The 17,435-nt window shown below is 61.1% G+C and overlaps 3 protein-coding genes across 3 annotated transcripts in view; 1 reads left to right on the forward strand and 2 right to left on the reverse strand.

Moving 5' to 3' along the window:
- The window catches only part of KDM2A (lysine demethylase 2A), a 48,028-nt gene extending 39,012 nt beyond the window's left edge, over positions 1-9,016 (reverse strand). Inside the window, exons 1-3 of the mRNA XM_086472410.1 lie at positions 8,987-9,016; positions 8,549-8,576; positions 6,850-6,954 (exon numbers count right to left, since the gene is read on the reverse strand). Coding sequence (XP_086328536.1) covers positions 6,850-6,954; positions 8,549-8,576; positions 8,987-9,006 — 153 coding nt within the window. The 5' untranslated portion in view covers positions 9,007-9,016. The remainder of the gene's footprint in view (positions 1-6,849; positions 6,955-8,548; positions 8,577-8,986) is intronic.
- Positions 9,017-11,152: 2,136 nt separating this feature from the next.
- LOC104353190 (rho-related GTP-binding protein RhoF-like) lies at positions 11,153-12,916 on the reverse strand. The gene is made up of 5 exons (XM_086472389.1): positions 12,788-12,916; positions 12,079-12,166; positions 11,681-11,790; positions 11,422-11,556; positions 11,153-11,320 (listed from the first exon to the last, which is right to left on the reverse strand). Exons 1-5 carry the CDS (start codon positions 12,914-12,916, stop codon positions 11,153-11,155), a joined length of 630 nt encoding a protein of 209 aa, XP_086328515.1.
- A 2,701-nt stretch (positions 12,917-15,617) lies between these two features.
- LOC147414598 (mas-related G protein-coupled receptor member H-like) lies at positions 15,618-16,535 on the forward strand. Its single transcript, XM_086472348.1, has one exon. It carries the CDS (start codon positions 15,618-15,620, stop codon positions 16,533-16,535), a length of 918 nt encoding a protein of 305 aa, XP_086328474.1.
- Positions 16,536-17,435: the final 900 nt, after the last annotated feature.

Genomic DNA, 17,435 nt, shown 5'->3' on the forward strand with positions numbered 1-17,435 from the left:
CCCCCCCGCCCCAGCTCCTGCCACAGGATCACGCTGCGGATGCGCCGTCTGCTGCCACGGCCGCACGACAACACGCAGCGGTTGAGCGTGGCAGGCCGTGTTCCTCCTCACCTTCTACCTCCCCCCCTCCCCAAAAAAAAGGCAGGTCAGGCATTGTGTAAGAAAGTCTGTGAACTATTAAGTCAACTCTGGCAGCAAACTGAGCTTTCCAGAGCTCAGGCTACCCAGAGCTCACCCATCCTTTCCTCCTCTGGAATCAGCAACACTCTTCTGTCATCAGCAGGACCAGACGTCTCACCCTGAAGACAAGTAATTGCTTTCCATCATACATTTTCAGAGGCCACCACCTTGTTTCTCCACCTTCTGAGCATACCACTGCTTCCCCCACGTGCGCCATTTCTCCCCCAAACCCAGCCAGTGACGTCTGGACCCCGGTCTGGGTGGCTCCTGACACAATTAGCCAACAATAAAAAGGTACTGGGGGCATGAGGACTGCTCTTCTAACTTGTTAGGGTCACCTCCAGCTGGGATAACCCCGTGAAAACCTACTCCTGCTTATTAACAGGAGACAGAGATGCAACTTGTTTGGTAACTCACAAGTAACTTCAAGCACTCCTGCGCTGTCTGGCTGCTCACTCAGCCAGCACTGCAGCTTCCAGGACACACTCAAGACACAGCCAGGCTTGGAAAAAGTAAGAAACCAGAGATACTTACCTCCCGAGTTCCTCTCTGCTGACACAGAACACCATCCAATAGATTCCAGGGACATATTCTCCCAGGGACCAGCACGCTCGCATCTTTCAGGATCTAAATGCTCGCATGGATTTCTAAAGCTTTCCAAGGATAGCACTCAGTTGCTGCTAGCTTCCACCAAAGAGCTGCCCAGATCAAATCTGAACAGTCCCTAAATTATTTAGAGCTCAATTATTACACCTGGGTCATTCGGAATGACTCATTTGTAGTGTCTCCAGTTCGAGGCAGAGGCATGTGGGAGAGATTAATTACTTGACTTGCACAGGTCCTGTCTAGACCAGGAAACTGAGGTGTGTCCAGCAGACCAGCGACATTTGGCCAGAGAAGGTTTCACACAGGGTACATGCAGACAAACCCTGAGCCCTTTCAGGCAACAGGAGGGAGCGTGACTTGACAGGGTAAGGGATTGCCAGGGTCACGTTTCAAACAGGGGGACACGATGTACAACCGCCTGGGCCTCGTCCCACACGTCAGTACCTGCGGGAACTGCACTGGTAGGCTCAGCCCAGCACGCTGGTCGATGGCACCAGCTCTGGGGAAGCCACTATCCAGCAGGACCGGCCTCGGTCAAGCCCACCGAGATCCGAGGATGACAAATACCAGCGACCCGGTGGCGAGCGGCATCACAAGGAGCACAAACAAGAAGTCAGGCTCAACCTGACGGGAAGACACTGCTCCTCACATCCCACTGTCGGGCGAGCGTGAGCCTTTCAAGACAGAGCAAGGCTACGGGCTGGAACTTTGTCACGAGCGTCACATGAATGCCAACATGCATGGGCCATCCTGGCCCCGTGGGTTGTGTCCTGCACTTGCCATCATCCTCAGAAAGGATTTGGTACCACCGATACGAACAACTCGGAAACCACAAGGTCTGAGCTGCTGTGACTCTTGGGCACCCGTCAGAGCCAGCCTTGCCATCCCTCCGGCACGGGCAGCGCACACTTGAGCGCGCTGGTGCCACGCCACAGTACACAGGGTTGCAAGACAAACCTTTTCCTCCATGCTCCCCAAGCTTCAGCCCTCAGCTGATGACTCCACGTACCGTAGAGCTCATGTGAACTCTCGCCCAGGGGATAGCGTGGACAACAACGTGTAGGGACAGGTTTGCTAACTGCTGTTTACAGGAGAGGCCTCCGTTTTTGGCTGGTAGGGACAGGCAGAGGCCTCCTCTCAAATTTCACTGAAGGATCTGACCAGAGGGCAGGGCAGGGCAGTGCTAAGGCAGGACACAGACTGCCCCAAGCGATGGGAGAGACAGCATTTCACTCTCTGGCTCCCCCCTTATCTCCCGTATGCTTGAGCACCCAGCAGGGTGGGTCCTCTCCTCCACAGGCCCCGTTTCCCTTCATGGGTGTCACAACCACCTCCAACAACTAAAACACTGCACCCAGCCAGGGATGGCCACTTCAGGCCCAGGCAGCACAATACCTTCAGCAGGAGCTGTGCCCGAGCCCCAGCGAGCACCCACCACCCCGAGGGAAGGGGAGGCTCCACCACAGGCTCTCTCCAGCAGCAGAGCCAGTTTAAGAGGTTCCTACCCCGCCCCATCTCCCCAGCTCAGACTGCCCCCTCTCCACTCTCATCAGGTTTGCTGGTGGGGCACCTAGCTCACCAGCCCAGCACAGACAACAATTTGGGATTAGATGTGTCCCCCGCTGCCAACTTTCATCTGGAGCACGATCCACAATTCCCTGAAGCAGCATTCCGCTCAGGGGCATCAGCTCCTGAGGCAGTAACAGAGGGAGGGAGAAAACCTCTTCAACCAGCTCTGCCACGCCGGCAATCTTGGAACCACACCCTGAGATACAGACTGCTGACTTGACAGCAGCACAGAGCCCACGACCTTGTTGTTAGGGTAATGGCACTCGCCAATGCTGCCCCAAGCCATTCTGAGGGGATCCAACGCTGCTGCCCTTCATTCCTCACCCCGAGTGTTGTCACTGAAAGCGTTGGGCATCACTGCGGGGATGTGCTAATCCCAACTCGTCATTCACAGAGTCTTGCTAGTCTCAGTTCACAGTAAAGGCCTGGCAAAATTAGCCCTGGAGCAGATTTCCTCACACTTCCAGCACCCAGGAATACTCAACGACTCCCCTGCAGAAGGGCAGGCAGACACCAGCCCTGTCTCCCGCTGAGGAGCCCTGCGGCAGCTCCGCAGATCTCGCTGCGTAAAGCGGCTTTGCGTGCGGTGAAGACTGGAGGAGGGGAGAAACCCCCTCCTCAGCGGAGCACCCCGCAGGCCCTCGGTGCGGCGGCAGCAAGGCAGGCACACGCACCCCTCACCCCGAGCACGCCAAGCACCTCTTAGAGAAAGCGCTGGGTCAAACAGCTCCTCTGGCAGCAGTTTCCAGAGATGTTCTGGCCAGTTTGCTCAACAGCTCCCGAGCATCACCAGGAGATTCCTTCCCCGCGGCCCCTCCTCGCGCTTGATGACCTAACACAGATCCAACGTCACCAAAAAAAAACCGAAGTTACGTACACACAACAGCTTCTCCTCAGTCTCAGATCACCTCATGGAGGTCCTGGTGAGGTGGCACAAAGCAGACAACGTACTCTGCGAGGAAGCTGCCTGAAGCAGGCAGAGCACCCGGGCACCGCACCGACTGGACTTCTTTTTCTCCAGAGCTGTTAGCCCACGGCCAGAACCGCTCACGTCGCCGCTCCTGCCTTTAAGAAGTCCGAGGCTCCAGGTGCCAGGGTGCCCTTGGCCTCCTCGTGGAGAGCTGAACAGCTTGGGTGTGACCCGGGCTGGGTGTGACCACCCAGTGACAGTCAGCGGAAGACTTCCAAGTCTCAGAGAGGGACCATGGCATTGTTAGTGCCAGGGCTGGACTGTCGCTGGGGCAGGATACAATAGAGCATTTCAGCTCCTCGATTAAGGGCCTGCAAAACAGGCGTCTACAGCTTTTAAAGCCAGAACCTCCAACCAGTCCCCAAAGCGCTGCATCATGACAGAGCTGAGGAGCAGAAACACGTACACAGGCTTAGTGGAAAACGACTCTGTGGAGCCTGACGTGTCCCATCCTCCACCACTGACAGCACAGGGAGGCCCAGGTGATCCCTGGGTGAGGAACACGGATATCCCTCAACCCGCTGCTGCGCACACTCTCCCCGCTCACGCAGCATCGTCGACGGGCTGCCTTCCCCTACCTGGGTCAGCCTGCCGGGACACAGCTTTTTCCACAGCCTAATTGTTTCAGATGGGTGCAAGACACCCTCCCAACGACATCCCTGTGTCCAGACCAACTCACCCAGGCCTTTATAATCTTGGGAGTCACGGAGGTAGAGCCTGAACTAGGAAGCAAGCACAGTTAGAGCAGCGCGACCCACCTAATCTAAGTGCCATTATACCACACAGGGATGTGTGAACTGGCAGAGAAGTCTTGTAGGAGCGTGACTACATCTGAAGCAGAGGTGAATTTCTCCTCAAAATCCAGATCTTTCACCAACACCAACGAATTCATGCACTTATATCAGATTTTTGTTGAACCATAGGAAGGTAACAGTATTGCTCACTAAAGAAAATAACACAAAACGCTCAAGACTTCCTCTACATCCTGATGGAAACCAGCCAGTCAAAAGATGCTGTTGGTGTAATTACCCTCACACACCAGGGAGCAAGCAACACATCAAACCATGGTCCTTGCCCGTGTAATTAAATCAGCTCCTTCACCACTATAAACTATTCCGGCCAAGGTTGTTCGGCTGGTAGGACTACTATCACACTTGGATTATTTTTTAAATATAGTTATTCTTTTGCTATCATACCCACATTGATCCCTAGTCACACACAAGAAACGCAGCTTACAGCAGCAGAAACACACTGTGCTGCCAACCACCTGTTTCCCTACCTAGAAGTTTTCATGTAGGCATATTAAAACCAACTCCCACGACCAAGGCATACGTAGGAGTAGGATATTCAAATAAGTCACATTCAGCACTTTTGTCCTCCTGGAGAATCCACCCGTGATACCTTGTTCTGCAAGGGCCAGAGACACTAAGAGAAGAGCTCCCCACATTTCAAAGCATGCATCTTAGGGGAAAAAAACCCCAATATCTTTCAACAGAGCATCACTGACACAGCAAGAGAGCGTAACAAGCTGGAAGTTGCAAAGCAAAGCGAAGCAGGAGGCGTGAACTAAGCCTCAACCACCACACAGGGGTCATGCCTCCTCCTCTCGGCTGCAGGCCAGCACAGCCAACACGCACACGAGGCCACAGAAGCCTAGGTGAGCCTCACGCTCTGCTTGCTGCCCATGTGCCTTCCCAAGCCCCATAAGCATGCAGCTCATGAGCGTGCTGCCAGTTATCCAGCTTAGCACATCCTGCTGGAGTCCAGGCCACCTACACCAGGACAGCAACTCTTCCTGATGATTTTTATTTATGAGATTATAAGCATTTTTAAACCACTAAGTTCCTGGCTTCTAGTCCCCTTCGTCTGCCATGTCTTCATCCAGCCACTTTGGGCTACTTCTGGTCAAAATGTAGCTAAGATTGCAGTTCAACCAAAATCTGAAGCTGGCATCGCCTCCACGAGAAGCTATCCTGCCACCCTGACCGCTGGCTATAGAAATGGTCACTCCCCAGTCAAACCAGTACCTCGAGCCGCGCGCTGCACAGTTGTGGGGAACACATGGGTCAGGACGAGGGCGGCGGTGGGACTGCTGCTTTTGGCAGCGTTGCCAAATTCAAGCATTCACCAAAGCACTTGGGGAAAAACAAGTCATCTCGAAGGGCTCACAGATATAGTACAGTTTGGGTTGGGTTTTTTTTTTGTTGTTGTATGCACCTTCTCAAAAAAGAGGAAAGATTAAAAACCGCTTCAAATCAGAGTCACTTCAGGTTCCCAAAGCGGGCTAAGGTGGCTGACTACAAAAGTCTAGATGTCTGTCACCAAATCATCCAGTATGAGAATCCCCTCTGCCAAAAGCAACCACGCAACAGACACCGAGCAGCACCAGAAAAGGGGCACACCTTCAGTAAACCGGGTGTTGGGACAAACCACAGCCTATGCAGTATCCTCCTCTCCACGGGGGCCAGTGCTGGAAGAACCGTTTCTACCCTCACTAGAGGATTTCTGTCCCCAGGCCACCTACGAGGAACATGCTGGCGACAACTCCCCAGCACCCTTTCTACGGCCAGGCACCCAGCAGCAATAAGAGCCACGAGAACTGCTTGCTCTTGAGGGCAAAGCTTAATGCTGAGGACCACGCTGCCTCACACCAAATGATTTCAGAGTATTAAAGGATAAGGATTTACCTTTACAGGCAGCACCTTGAAGGTGAGGGTACATTTACTGCTGTGACACAGTGAGGAACTCAACCACAGCCTCTGCTATCACAGAGCTGACACTGACCCTTCCCAAGGGGTTTACTACTGCCTCAAAACAACGTCAAGCCGACCTGCAGGAGACACAGCAGCTTCCCTCCTTCCCCAGGATCTCCAGGAATATCATCTCAGGCTCTCAGAGCAGTAACTCACAGTTACAGCCCAAATCTCAGACCACCGGTTTCGTGCAGTCCCCTGAACAACAACGCAACCCCCAGACAAGCCAGAGCTCCTGACAGGGCCTAACTGGGGCCTGACTTTTGGAACAGCTCCCTCCGAAAGAAAACACCAGCAGAAGACACGTGCACGAGTCAATTTGAACTTGAAGCTGAAGCTGGTTTTCTCGGATTTCGCAGCACGCTCCACTCGAGCCCAGGCCAACATAATGGTAACACCAGTATTTCAGCTTCTCTGCTTGTTACAAACACAGGGAGAAAACCTGCCGTGCCAGGAACCGCACCACCACTCATTTCATATTTCTCTCCAGCAGCTTTGCAAAGCATCTGACTCCGTCTCAGCCCCCAACCCTCCCCTCTTCCAGAGTGCAGGAGCCAAGTGCCCTTCATTAGGGCAAACTCTTGTGACACAAACAGGACCCACGAAGCCATCTAACCCTCCGCCAGCTGAGCTAACACCTCTGGGCAGGCTGCAGCGATCCACCACAAGGCTTTTTTGGGTTGTTTAAACCTGTTGCCCGTAAAAGCCTTTTCTTTCTTCAGTTGCAACAGAACCGAGCACAGAGTACGATTGTTTAAGGCCAATACTGACCAGTCTTTGGCTGTAACGGATCCTTTCTTCCTCGGGCTCCATCTCCGACTCTTCTGAAGAGAGTGAGAAGGACACGCCAGGACTGCTGTCTTCCTCCTCTTCCTCCTTTGAAGGCAGAGGGAAACAGTGAAGCAGGGCACACAGACACAAGACACCTACACCCCTCAGTTCTTTGCCCATTTTGAGGCCGATGTCACCCCGCTGTGCAGGGCTAAGCGAACACAGTGGATGAGCCCACCTCAACTTTTAACGCTCCCATTCTAACTTTAGGCATGACCTCGGGTAAATGACTTTACCAGCTGTTCTGTAACACGACATGAGCTGCAGGTCTCAGACCACGAAAAGGCCTCCGCTCCGCACTACTCCCCGCACAAGTGGCAGCTCAGTTGGCCCACACTGGGGTACGAAGCTGGCAAGCTGCTGTCAAATGCTCGACAAGCAGCTGGGGAGCAGCCTGGTTCCCCCAACGTACAAGATTAGGCGTTAGAGAACCAACTCCTCCAAACAACACAACTGCCGTCCTCTGGATACCCCGTACCGTGGCACCCCGGAGAGGCCACACAGGTACACGTCCCACGGACAGGGAAGGTTTATGGGGTCTCTCCTACACAGCACAGCTGCAGGTAGGGCACTAACTCCTGTCTTGAGAAGACCGACATGCTCAGATCTCAAAACCTGCCACCTTGTGACACCACACAATAACACGGGAAAACCTCCCAAGGCATCAGATGGCACCTAAACTTTTTTTTTTTTAAAGGAACAGAGAGAAACCAAAGCCTAGGTATATTACAGCTCGTAATCCCCACGCCTATACCAGACCTTCGGGGAAGAAATCTGCCACCCCGTGTAGCGTTACAGAACCGCTACCGTCGCGTGGAGAGAACTTGTTTCATCCTGCTCTTCCCCGACCCTCCCAGCACGGTTTGACAGCGGAGCGTCTCCAGCTCCCGCTCGCATCTCCCCCATCCCTGCCGCCCGTACCGCTCAGGACCGGCCTTCCCAGCTCCGCTGGAGGCAACTTCGGCGCTTTCTCTACACTTGCTAAACTCTGTTGATAAACACCCGGAGCGCAACACACCAGCCAAGCCAGCCCGCTCGCAACACCCGCTGCCACAACCCGCGGCAAAACTCCCCCCCCTCCCCCCCCCCCCCCCCCCCAACCCCCAACCCCCCGAGCAAACCCCCAGCCCCATCCCACCCCCGCGGTGGAAACCAGTCCCGGGCCAGCCCCACCACCGCCGCCCCACCGGGACAGGAGGGCGGCAGTCCCGGCCCGACCGAGGGGTCCGACACAACAAAGCGGCGACGGGGAGGTGGGGGGGGGGGAAGGAAAGCCCTGGGCCGGCGCTCAGGACGTCAGTCCCCAGGGAGCTGTCAACCGGCACCCTCCGGTCCCGGGAGCCGCCCGTCCCGCCGCCCCCCTTCCCCCCCCCCCCCCACACCCACCAACTTCCCAGCCCGGCCTCCCGGGGGCCGCAAGGAAGGGGAGACCCGCCCGCTCCCTCCTGGCCCGGGGCAGCGGCTCCACCGCCCGCAACCGCGACCCGACGGGGGCGGCGACCGGCGCCCGCCGCCCGGCCCCTCTCCGGGGACTCACGGAAACTTAGGGGTCGGCCGGGGGCGGCGGGCCGGTGCCGGGCCACCCCCCACCCCCCCACACCCCCCACCCCCGCCCCTCCACTCCCAGCGAGTGGCTCACCAGGTCTCTCCTGCGCCTTTGTCCTCTTCTAGCGCCGAGACGGGGAGAAATAGAAGAGACGGAGGAGGAACCCCCGGGTCAAGCAGCGATCGCGCCCCAGGCCCGGGCCCGGCCCGCCGGCCGCGCCGCCCCGCTCCCGCCCCGGCCCCGCCGTCTCCTCCCCCCCCCGCGCCCCGCCGCCCCCAGCACGGCCGCCGCGGAGAGCGGGCGCTGACAGCCCCGCCGGCCGCCCCGGGCCGCTGCCCGCTCCCGCGGGCCCCGCTCCCCGGCCCGGTGCCGCGTCCGCCCGGTGCCGCGTCCCCCCGCCGCCGCGCTCCGCCGCACCCCCCCACGCCGCCGGGTGCCGGACAGCTCGCCGGCCTCGCCACCCGCCGCGCCGTGGCCCGCCGCCGCCGCCGCCCCGCCGCCCCCCGGCCGGGACGCGGTTCCCCTCCTCACACAGGAGCCGCCGCCGCCATTTTGAACCCGTCAGAGTCTCACATACACACTGACTCGGCCGCCGCACTGCGCCTGCGCTGCCCGCAACCTCCCCTGACCCCCCCCCCGCCGCCTCCCCCGCCGCCCGCCGCGCGCATGCGCCGCCCCCACACCCCCGCGCCCGGCCCGCTTCGGCGCCCGGGCACAGCGCGGGCGCGCGCACGCACTCCAGCGGCCCCGCCCCGCCGGAGCGGGAGCGAGCGCGCACGCGCGGCCCGGGGACTGGCTCCGCCCCCCCCCCCGATTGGCCACGCCCCGTCTAGAGAGAGAGTGTGTGCTGGCGGCGGGCACGCGCACGGGGGGCGGGCACCGGCAGTCGCCCCCTCCGTGCGCGCGCGGCTGTGCGCACCTGCCGCCGCGCGTGTGGGCAGCTGTGCGCGCGGGCACGGGGGCGCGCGCGCCGGAAGCGCGCGTGCCGCCATGGGCGTGAATGTGCGCGCAGGCGTGCGGGTGCGCGCCGGCGCCGGCGCCCCTGGACACGCGTGTGTGTGTGTATGTGTGTGTGTGTGTGCGCGCGCGTGCAGGCGCGTCAGCGCGGAGGGGCGTGTGCACAGGCACACCTGTACACGTGCAGCACGCACGCGCACACACCTGTATGCGTGCGGCACGCGCGTGCAAACACCTGTACGTGTGCAGCACGTGCACGCACCCCTGTGCACACGCAGCACATGTGTATACACACCTGTATGTGTGCTGCAGACGTGTATACACACCCGCACGTGTGCAGCACACGTGTGTACACACCTGTGCACATGCAGCCTGCGCTCCTGTACACAAGCAGCACATGTGTATACACACCTGTATGTGTGCAGCACACGTGTGTACACATCTGTGCACATGCAGCACATGCAGCCTGCACTCCTGTACACAAGCAGCACACGTGTATACACACCTGTATGTGTGCAGCACACGTGTGTACACACCTGTATTTGTGCAGCACATGTGTATACACCCCTGTACACACGCAGCACACAGGCACCCACCCATGCACACGTGCAGCACACGTGTATACACACCTGTGCACATGCAGCACACACCTGTACACATTCAGCCCCCACCCATACACACGTGTGCACAGGCAGCACACCCCTGTACATGTGCAGCACATGCAGCATGCACCCCTGGAGACATGAAGCACGCACGCACGCACCCACCCCTACAGCCATGCACACGCACGCACCCCTGCACACACGCAGCACCCCTGCACACACACAGACACCCCTGCACACACGCAGCACCCACCCCTGCGCACACGCGCACACCCCTATACACAGGCACTCACCCCTGCACACGCACGTACATGCCTGCACACACGCTTGCACACCTGCCCCCCCCCCGCCCCCACGCAGCCCCCCCCCCCCTACAGCCACGCTCACGCCCCCCCGGTCCCAGCAGAGGCCGGAGGGGCCGGTCCGGCTCCCGCAGGGCCCGTGGCCGCCCCCTCCCCACCATGGCCCGGGGCTGCCCCCGCCCGCGGGGACGGGGCTGCGCTGGTCTCTGTGGAGCTTTAATGGCAGAACTGCACCCAAATCCCCCCCGCGCCGCCCCCTCCTCGCTGGCCCGCCAGCAAGAAGGGGACACCCCCCATCCCCCCAAAGTCGGTTCTCTGCTCCCCGAACCCCATCTCCCCGCGGGGCTCGGGGTGGGCAGACTGGGCGAGGGCACTGGGACGTCGGGCTCCTGCTTCTTCGTGCCGCGGGGTGCCCTCCTGCTGGCACCCCGTGGGGACCCAGGGTGGGTTTGTAGGGGGGACGGGAGGATGGCAGCGGTGGTGGTGACAAAGGTCTGGTGGTGGCAGAGGTCTGGGGGTGACACAGGTCTGGAGGTGACAAAGGTCTGGAGGTGGCAGAGGTCTGGGGGTGACACAGGTCTGGAGGTGACGCAGGTCTGGAGGTGGCAGAGGTCTGGGGGTGACACAGGTCTGGAGGTGACACAGGTCTGGAGGTGACAAAGGTCTGGAGGTGGTGGAGGTCTTGGTGGTGGCAGAGGTCTGGTGGTGACACAGCTCTGGAGGTGGCGGAGGTCTGGCAGCAGCTGGAAGCAGAGGTGCTGTCCCGAGGTGGGGGTGGTGGAGGGGAGCAGTGGGGACAGCAGCAGGTCCCCAGGGCTACGCCAGGGGTGGGGGGCTCAGCAGAGCACGCAGCCCCTCCTGGGTCGCCTCCTGCGCTGGCTCCGGCGGGCGGCACTGAGGGCGGCACCGCAGGCCTCCACGAAGATATCCCCAACCTTCTCCTGGTACCTGGCCGAGCACTCCAAGTAGGACACGGCATGGACCTGCCGGGCCATGGCCTCTCCCTGCGGGGAGCCATGGGGTCAGACCCCCCCGGGTGGCCCTGGGTCCCCCACTGCCCCATGCTGGGGGGGCATCCCCGGCCAGCTAGGGGGGTGGCACTTGCCTGCTGGTAGGAGATGGGCTCCAAGTGTCCCTCCTGCAGCTTGCCCAGCACCTCCCGGTCCCGCCGCAGGTCGGTCTTGCAGCCCACCAGCAGCACCGGGACGCCTTTGCAGAAGTGGTTCACCTCCGGGTACCACTGCGGGGTGGGGGACACGTCACTCGGGGGATAGGGACATGGGACAGGCAGCAGCCCCAGCTCCACACCACCTCCCGTGCTGGGTGGGAGCCCCCCCCCCCCCCCACCGCGGGGGCTTCATTACCTTCGTGAGGACGTTGTCGTAGCTGTTGGGGTTGGTGACATCAAAGCAGATGAGGACAATGTTGGCGTCCGAGTAGGACAGCGGGCGAAGCCTGTCATAGTCTTCCTGTCCTGCCAGGTGGAAAAGCAGACCATTACACACCAGTTCCCTACTGGGCTGGGTCCCCCCTCCAGCCTGGGGGCACCGTGGGGACAGAAAGGCAGCGCTGCTGACAGTGACATCCTCGGGGATGGTGGCTGGCTGGCTGCAAGTTAACCCCCCATCTCCCATGGTCAGTGCGTGGGGACACCCCGCCAAGGCATGACCCATAGGTGTGGGACACCCCGAAACCCACGGGCTGGGGGGACACCCAGGGGACACAGACACACGTCTGCCCACCCCGTCCCCTCCTGTCCCACCTGCCGTGTCCCAGAGGTGGATCTTCACGGGCTTGCCGCCAACCTGGAGGGAGGCCGTGTACTTCTCGAACACGGTGGGGACATAGACCTGGCAGGGGACAGGGGGGGTGTGAGACATGTCTCGCCTGCCCACGGGCAGCCATGGGGGGCCAGAGGCCAAGGGGACCCCCTTGGGTGTGTGTGTGTGTGTGTGCAGGACAGGACACGAGGGGTACCTGGGGGTGGGAGAGGGAAACAGGGTGGGGGCAGCACAAGCATGAGAAGCTGCCCCCAGCCAGGGAGACAGCACCGAGCCTCAGGCAGGTGGGACACCCCGGTGGGATTTGGGGTGGGGGTGGGGGTGGGGGGGTGGCCAGGAGAGAGGTGCTGGGTCTGTGTGGGCTGCCCCCCCTCCCCGCACCCCCCTGGTCCCGTATATGCCCTTGCTGTGAGACAGACCCCACTCCCCATCCCGTGACCCCCCCACCCAGGCGAGGCAGAGCCCCCCAGCCCCATGTCCAGGCTGCATGTCCCTCAGCCCCGCAGCCCCCCGCCCCCCCAGCCCCATGTCCTGTTGCAATCAGCCCCGCCACCGCCACCGTGCCCGTCCCCCCCCCGTGCCACCCCTCCCGGGAGCCTCCCCTGGCCGCAGCAGGTCTCCGTGGGGACCCACTCGTGGACCGTCAACCCACCCGCAACCGAGTCCCACCGGTGTCACGGAGGCCGGTACCTTGGGGAAGTCCCCCCTGGCGAAGGCCACCAGCAGAGACGTCTTCCCGCAGCCCCCGTCCCCCACGACGACAGCCTTGACCTCGACCTCGGGGGGTCCCGGGCTCTGCCCCCCACGCTCCTGCTGCATGGGGGCGGCCGGCGGGGCCACGGAGCCTGTCTGGCCTCGACGGGGACGGCGACAGGGACAGGGCGGCGGGAAGCACCCGCCCGGCCAAGGGTGCGGCCCCCACCCACCCACCGGACCCGCCCGTGGCGCCGCTCGGGGCTGGGGCCGTGGCGGTGGCGGTGACCGCGGCCAGGGCACCACGGGTGGGTGGGTGGGTGGGCGGGCAGGGTGTCCACACGCGTACGGGGGGTGCCCGCGCACCTACGGGCGTCCTTGCACGCACACGACGCCTGGCACACGCGCGTGGAGCTGCTCCGTGTGCGTGCCCGGGACCGTCCCGCCGCACGCGTGGCTCACGCCCCCGCTCCCCTCCGCCTCCCGCCTGCGTGTGCAACGCTCCCTCTCACGCCTGCCCGCACGCGGGGGCCGCTGCCTGTTGCACACCTGCACGCGCGGGTGGCTCCACCCCGCATGTGCAGCCCCTTTGCACGCACACGCACCTGCCCGCGTGCCCGGCTCCTCCTTGCACACATCCATGCAGGTTCTCTTGCACATTCGTGCACGCGTGTGCTTGCACAGCTCCCTCCTATCCCCTCTTCCCCCCCCCCCCCCCCCCCCGGCACGCTCCCATCCTCATGCGTGCAAACACACGCGTGTGCCCCTGACCGCTGCGAGCCTGCTGCAGGTTGGGGCCCTCCCTGATGCCCCAGCCCCCCCCATCCCCACCCCTGCAGCCCGGGTTTTATTGCCCCGAGCACCCGTGGGAGGCAAAGTCCAGGGTGGAGGGAGGTGCTCCATGGCGGGGGGGGGGGGGTGGGGGGTGGGGTGGTGACTCACAGGTCTGCCCTCCCCCCCCTGCGCCAGTGCCACCCTTTCTGTCACACCAGGTGATGTGCCGTGCCCAACCCTGCCCGGCCGTGCTGTGCCACGCCGTGCCACGCCGCGCCGGGAAGCCCTGTCCCAGGGTGACCTGACTGGTGCAGGCAGCCCCTGCCCCCCCCCCCCCCCAGGACCCCAGCACACTGGTGGGGACGGGCTGCAGCACCCCGCTTTGCTCAAGGACATGCTGTCCCCGTGCTCCTCCCGGGGGTCCCAGACGGTGCCATGGGTGGACCCATTACCACCCCGTATTACCCACAGCGATCCTTGCCCACCCCTCCCTGGGGATGGGGACCCCCCACGGCCCCGCTCTGGGTGGTGGCAGCTCGGAGGATGCTCAGACACAAGGGTTTTGGGACGTTTGGGGTGTTTCTGGGTGGTGGTTGGGCTCGGGGAGCCCCGTGTGTGGGTGCCCACTCTCACCAGCTCCCCCAGCCCTGCAGTGGGTGCACCAGGGGAGCTGGGCAGGGGTGTTACCAGCCTTAGCACCAATTAGCCAGTTTAACGAGATGAAGAAGCGGATTTCTGCCCTTACTGGAGGAGCAGAGGGCACCCAGAGCCATGGAGGTGCTTGCCCACTGTCCAACCGTGTCCCTCCACCAGCACACGGGGGGTCCCAGTGGCTGGAGATGACAAGGATGGCAGCCGGTGCTGGTCTGGGCAGGAAAGAGAGACCATGTCCCCCACATCCCAGCTTGGAGGTCTCCAAGACCTGACCCCCTCCAGTCAGTGCCTTCCTCTGCCACCCCAAGGCCACTTCTGGTATAGGGGTGCAGGGAGGGATGGGGGGGTCGTGTGAGCCGTTCCCTGCCATTCCCCCCAGCACGATGGCTGGCTCATCTCCTGCTCTCCTGCCACCAGTCCCCTCCCAGCTCCCTCGATGGGTACCAGGGGGTCCAGGAGGGCACTGCAGCCCCCAGACCAACCTGGGCAAGTCCAAACCGATGGCTCAAACACCAAATTCCCACCCAGGCCTGATGCACGACCAAGACGGAGGAGAAACAGCGGCGATTCACATGCCGGGAGGCTGGAAGGCAAAGGCACACAGTAATGAACCATCTCAGGAGGATGCCAGCACCAGGGCAGGGTGGAGGGAGGAAACTGGAGCACAATAAAACAATTAGGAAGGTGGTAATTACTAGTCTAATGAGATATCAGTTTGAATCCTAAAAGCATCGAGATTCTTTCACAGCAAACTGCTGCAGTATCCGTCCTCTGGGGTATTCTCTCGGACAAAACATTTCCTTTCCCGCAAGACCAACAGAAATTTGACGGGAGAAGAGGCTCAGTGATGCAGCCTCTGTCTCTGAAACTGCCCAGTGCTCTCTTACCACCTGACCCATGATCTTGCAAAAACGCCCCAAAGAGCAGCTTTATTTGGAGGCGAGACAGGCTGCTCGGGTCTTGTGAGGGCGTGGAGACCCCATTTCTCCTCATCGGAGAAGATCGTGAGCAGGAGAGCCCGAGGGAGGGAGCCTGCCCCGCTCGGACACGCAAGCAGGTCGGCCCCAGGCTGCTGCCTGGAAAGGTAGGGCGTCGGGACCGGAGCCCAGCCCGGGGAGCTGCTCGCGTCCCCCCCGAGCTCCCCGCAGCCCCTCTCACCGCTCCCACGTGCACCTTCCTTCTGGGTGCCTGAAGCCCCTCCAGCCTCTCCCCCGTGCTCACCCCCCAGTCCCATCACTGGTGAGGCAGTCTCCCAGCTCCCCCCCCCCCCATCACCCCCCCTGTCCCCAGCCCTGCTGTGCCACATCGCGAGGACGCCTGGCCCTGCCGCATCCTTCGGGGTCCCGCTGACTCCCCGTCCGCTCTGACTGCAGCTGGGGGCCGTGTCCTTCCTCCTGCCATGGACCTGAACCAGACATCCCCTCCTCCCACATCACCTGTGGCGGAGACCGACGGAGAAGACCCGTGCAGCGTAGAGGTCACCGACTTGGCTGCAGACACCATCACGGTGTTCATCTGCCTCTCCGGGCTGGTGGGGAACGGGGCCGTCCTCTGGCTCCTCAGCTTCCACATCCGCAGGAACCCCATCACCGTCTACATCCTCAACCTGGCCGTCGCTGACTTCACCTTCCTCCTCTTCATGGTCACCTCATCCCTCCTCTACATCATCCAGAACGTCTCCTGCTCCACTGTTGTGCCCTTGAGGTACCTGAGGTCACTTTTCCTGCTCTCGTGGTTCTCCTACAACATGGGCCTGTACCTCCTGACGGCCATCAGCATCGAGAGGTGCGTGTCCATCCTCTGCCCGCTCTGGTACCGCTGCCACCGCCCCCAGCACTTGTCGGCCGTGGTGTGTGCCCTGCTCTGGGCCCTCTCCATCACTGTCATTGCTGCAGTGACTTCTCTGTGCCTGTTGCACGAGGCCCAGCACTGCCAGATCGCTCTCATCTCCATGTACGTCCTCAACTTCCTCATCTTTGCCCCACCCATGGTCATTTCCAATGTGATGCTGTTCATTAAGGTCCTGTGTGGCTCCAAGCGACGTCAACCCAAGAGGCTCTACATTGCTATCTTCCTCACTGTCCTCTTCTTTCTCACCTTTGGAGTTCCCCTCAGCATCTGGAATTTCCTGCAGCAGTTCAGCTACACCGACATGCCCTCCCAGGTTGTTTTCCTGCTCGCTTGCATCAACAGCAGCATCAACCCCTTCATCTACTTCTTGGTGGGGAGCTGCCGGAGGCACTGCTCCTTCGTGTCCCTCCAGGTCGCCTTCCAGAGGGTCTTTGAAGACGCGGGGGTCACAACGATCTCCAGCTAAGAGGCCACTGTGTTCACACCAGCTGTGCTGCCCACCCTGGCTTCACGCTCAGCTGCCCACCCTTGCTCCTGGCTGGGCCCGCAGGTCACCTTCCTGTGGCTGCGTGTCAGGATGCAGACTGTCCTGACCCCATCTTAGCCCCATCCCCACGCCCATCTCCATTTCCATACCCACCCCAACCCCATCCCAACCCCAATACCGTCTCCATCCCTGTTCTGTCCCTATTCTCATCCCATCTCCATCCTTATCCCCATCCCCATCCCCATCTCCATCCCCATCCTGTCCCCATTCTTGTCCCATCTCCATCCCTATCCTCATCCCCTCCCCTTTCTCATCCCCATCCCTGTTCCCATCGTTGTCCCCCTCCCCATCCACTCACCATCCCATCCCCATTCTCATCCTAAACCCATCCCTATTCCCATCCTCGTTTTGATCCCCATCCCCATTCTGTCCTCATTCTTGTCCCATCTCCACCCCTATCCCCATCCCCATCCCATCCCTATTCCCATCCTCATCCCCATCCCCATCCCATTCCCATTCCCTTCCCCATCCTGTCCCCATTCTTGTCCCATCTCCATCCCTATCCTCATCCCCTCCCCTTTCTCATCCCCATCCCTGTTCCCATCGTTGTCCCCCTCTCCATCCACTCACCATCCCATCCCCATTCTCATCCTAAACCCATCCCTATTCCCATCCTCGTTTTGATCCCCATCCCCATTCTGTCCTCATTCTTGTCCCATCTCCACCCCTATCCCCATCCCCATCCCATCCCTATTCCCATCCTCATCCCCATCCCATCCCATCCCCATCCCTATTCCCATCCTCATTCCAATCTCCATCCCCATCTCCATCCCCATCCCATCCCTATTCCCATCCCCATCCCTATCCCCATCCCATCCC

Source organism: Leptosomus discolor, chromosome 12 (genome assembly GCF_034619465.1).
Source record: "Leptosomus discolor isolate bLepDis1 chromosome 12, bLepDis1.hap2, whole genome shotgun sequence".
Lineage (NCBI taxonomy): Eukaryota > Metazoa > Chordata > Aves > Leptosomiformes > Leptosomidae > Leptosomus > Leptosomus discolor.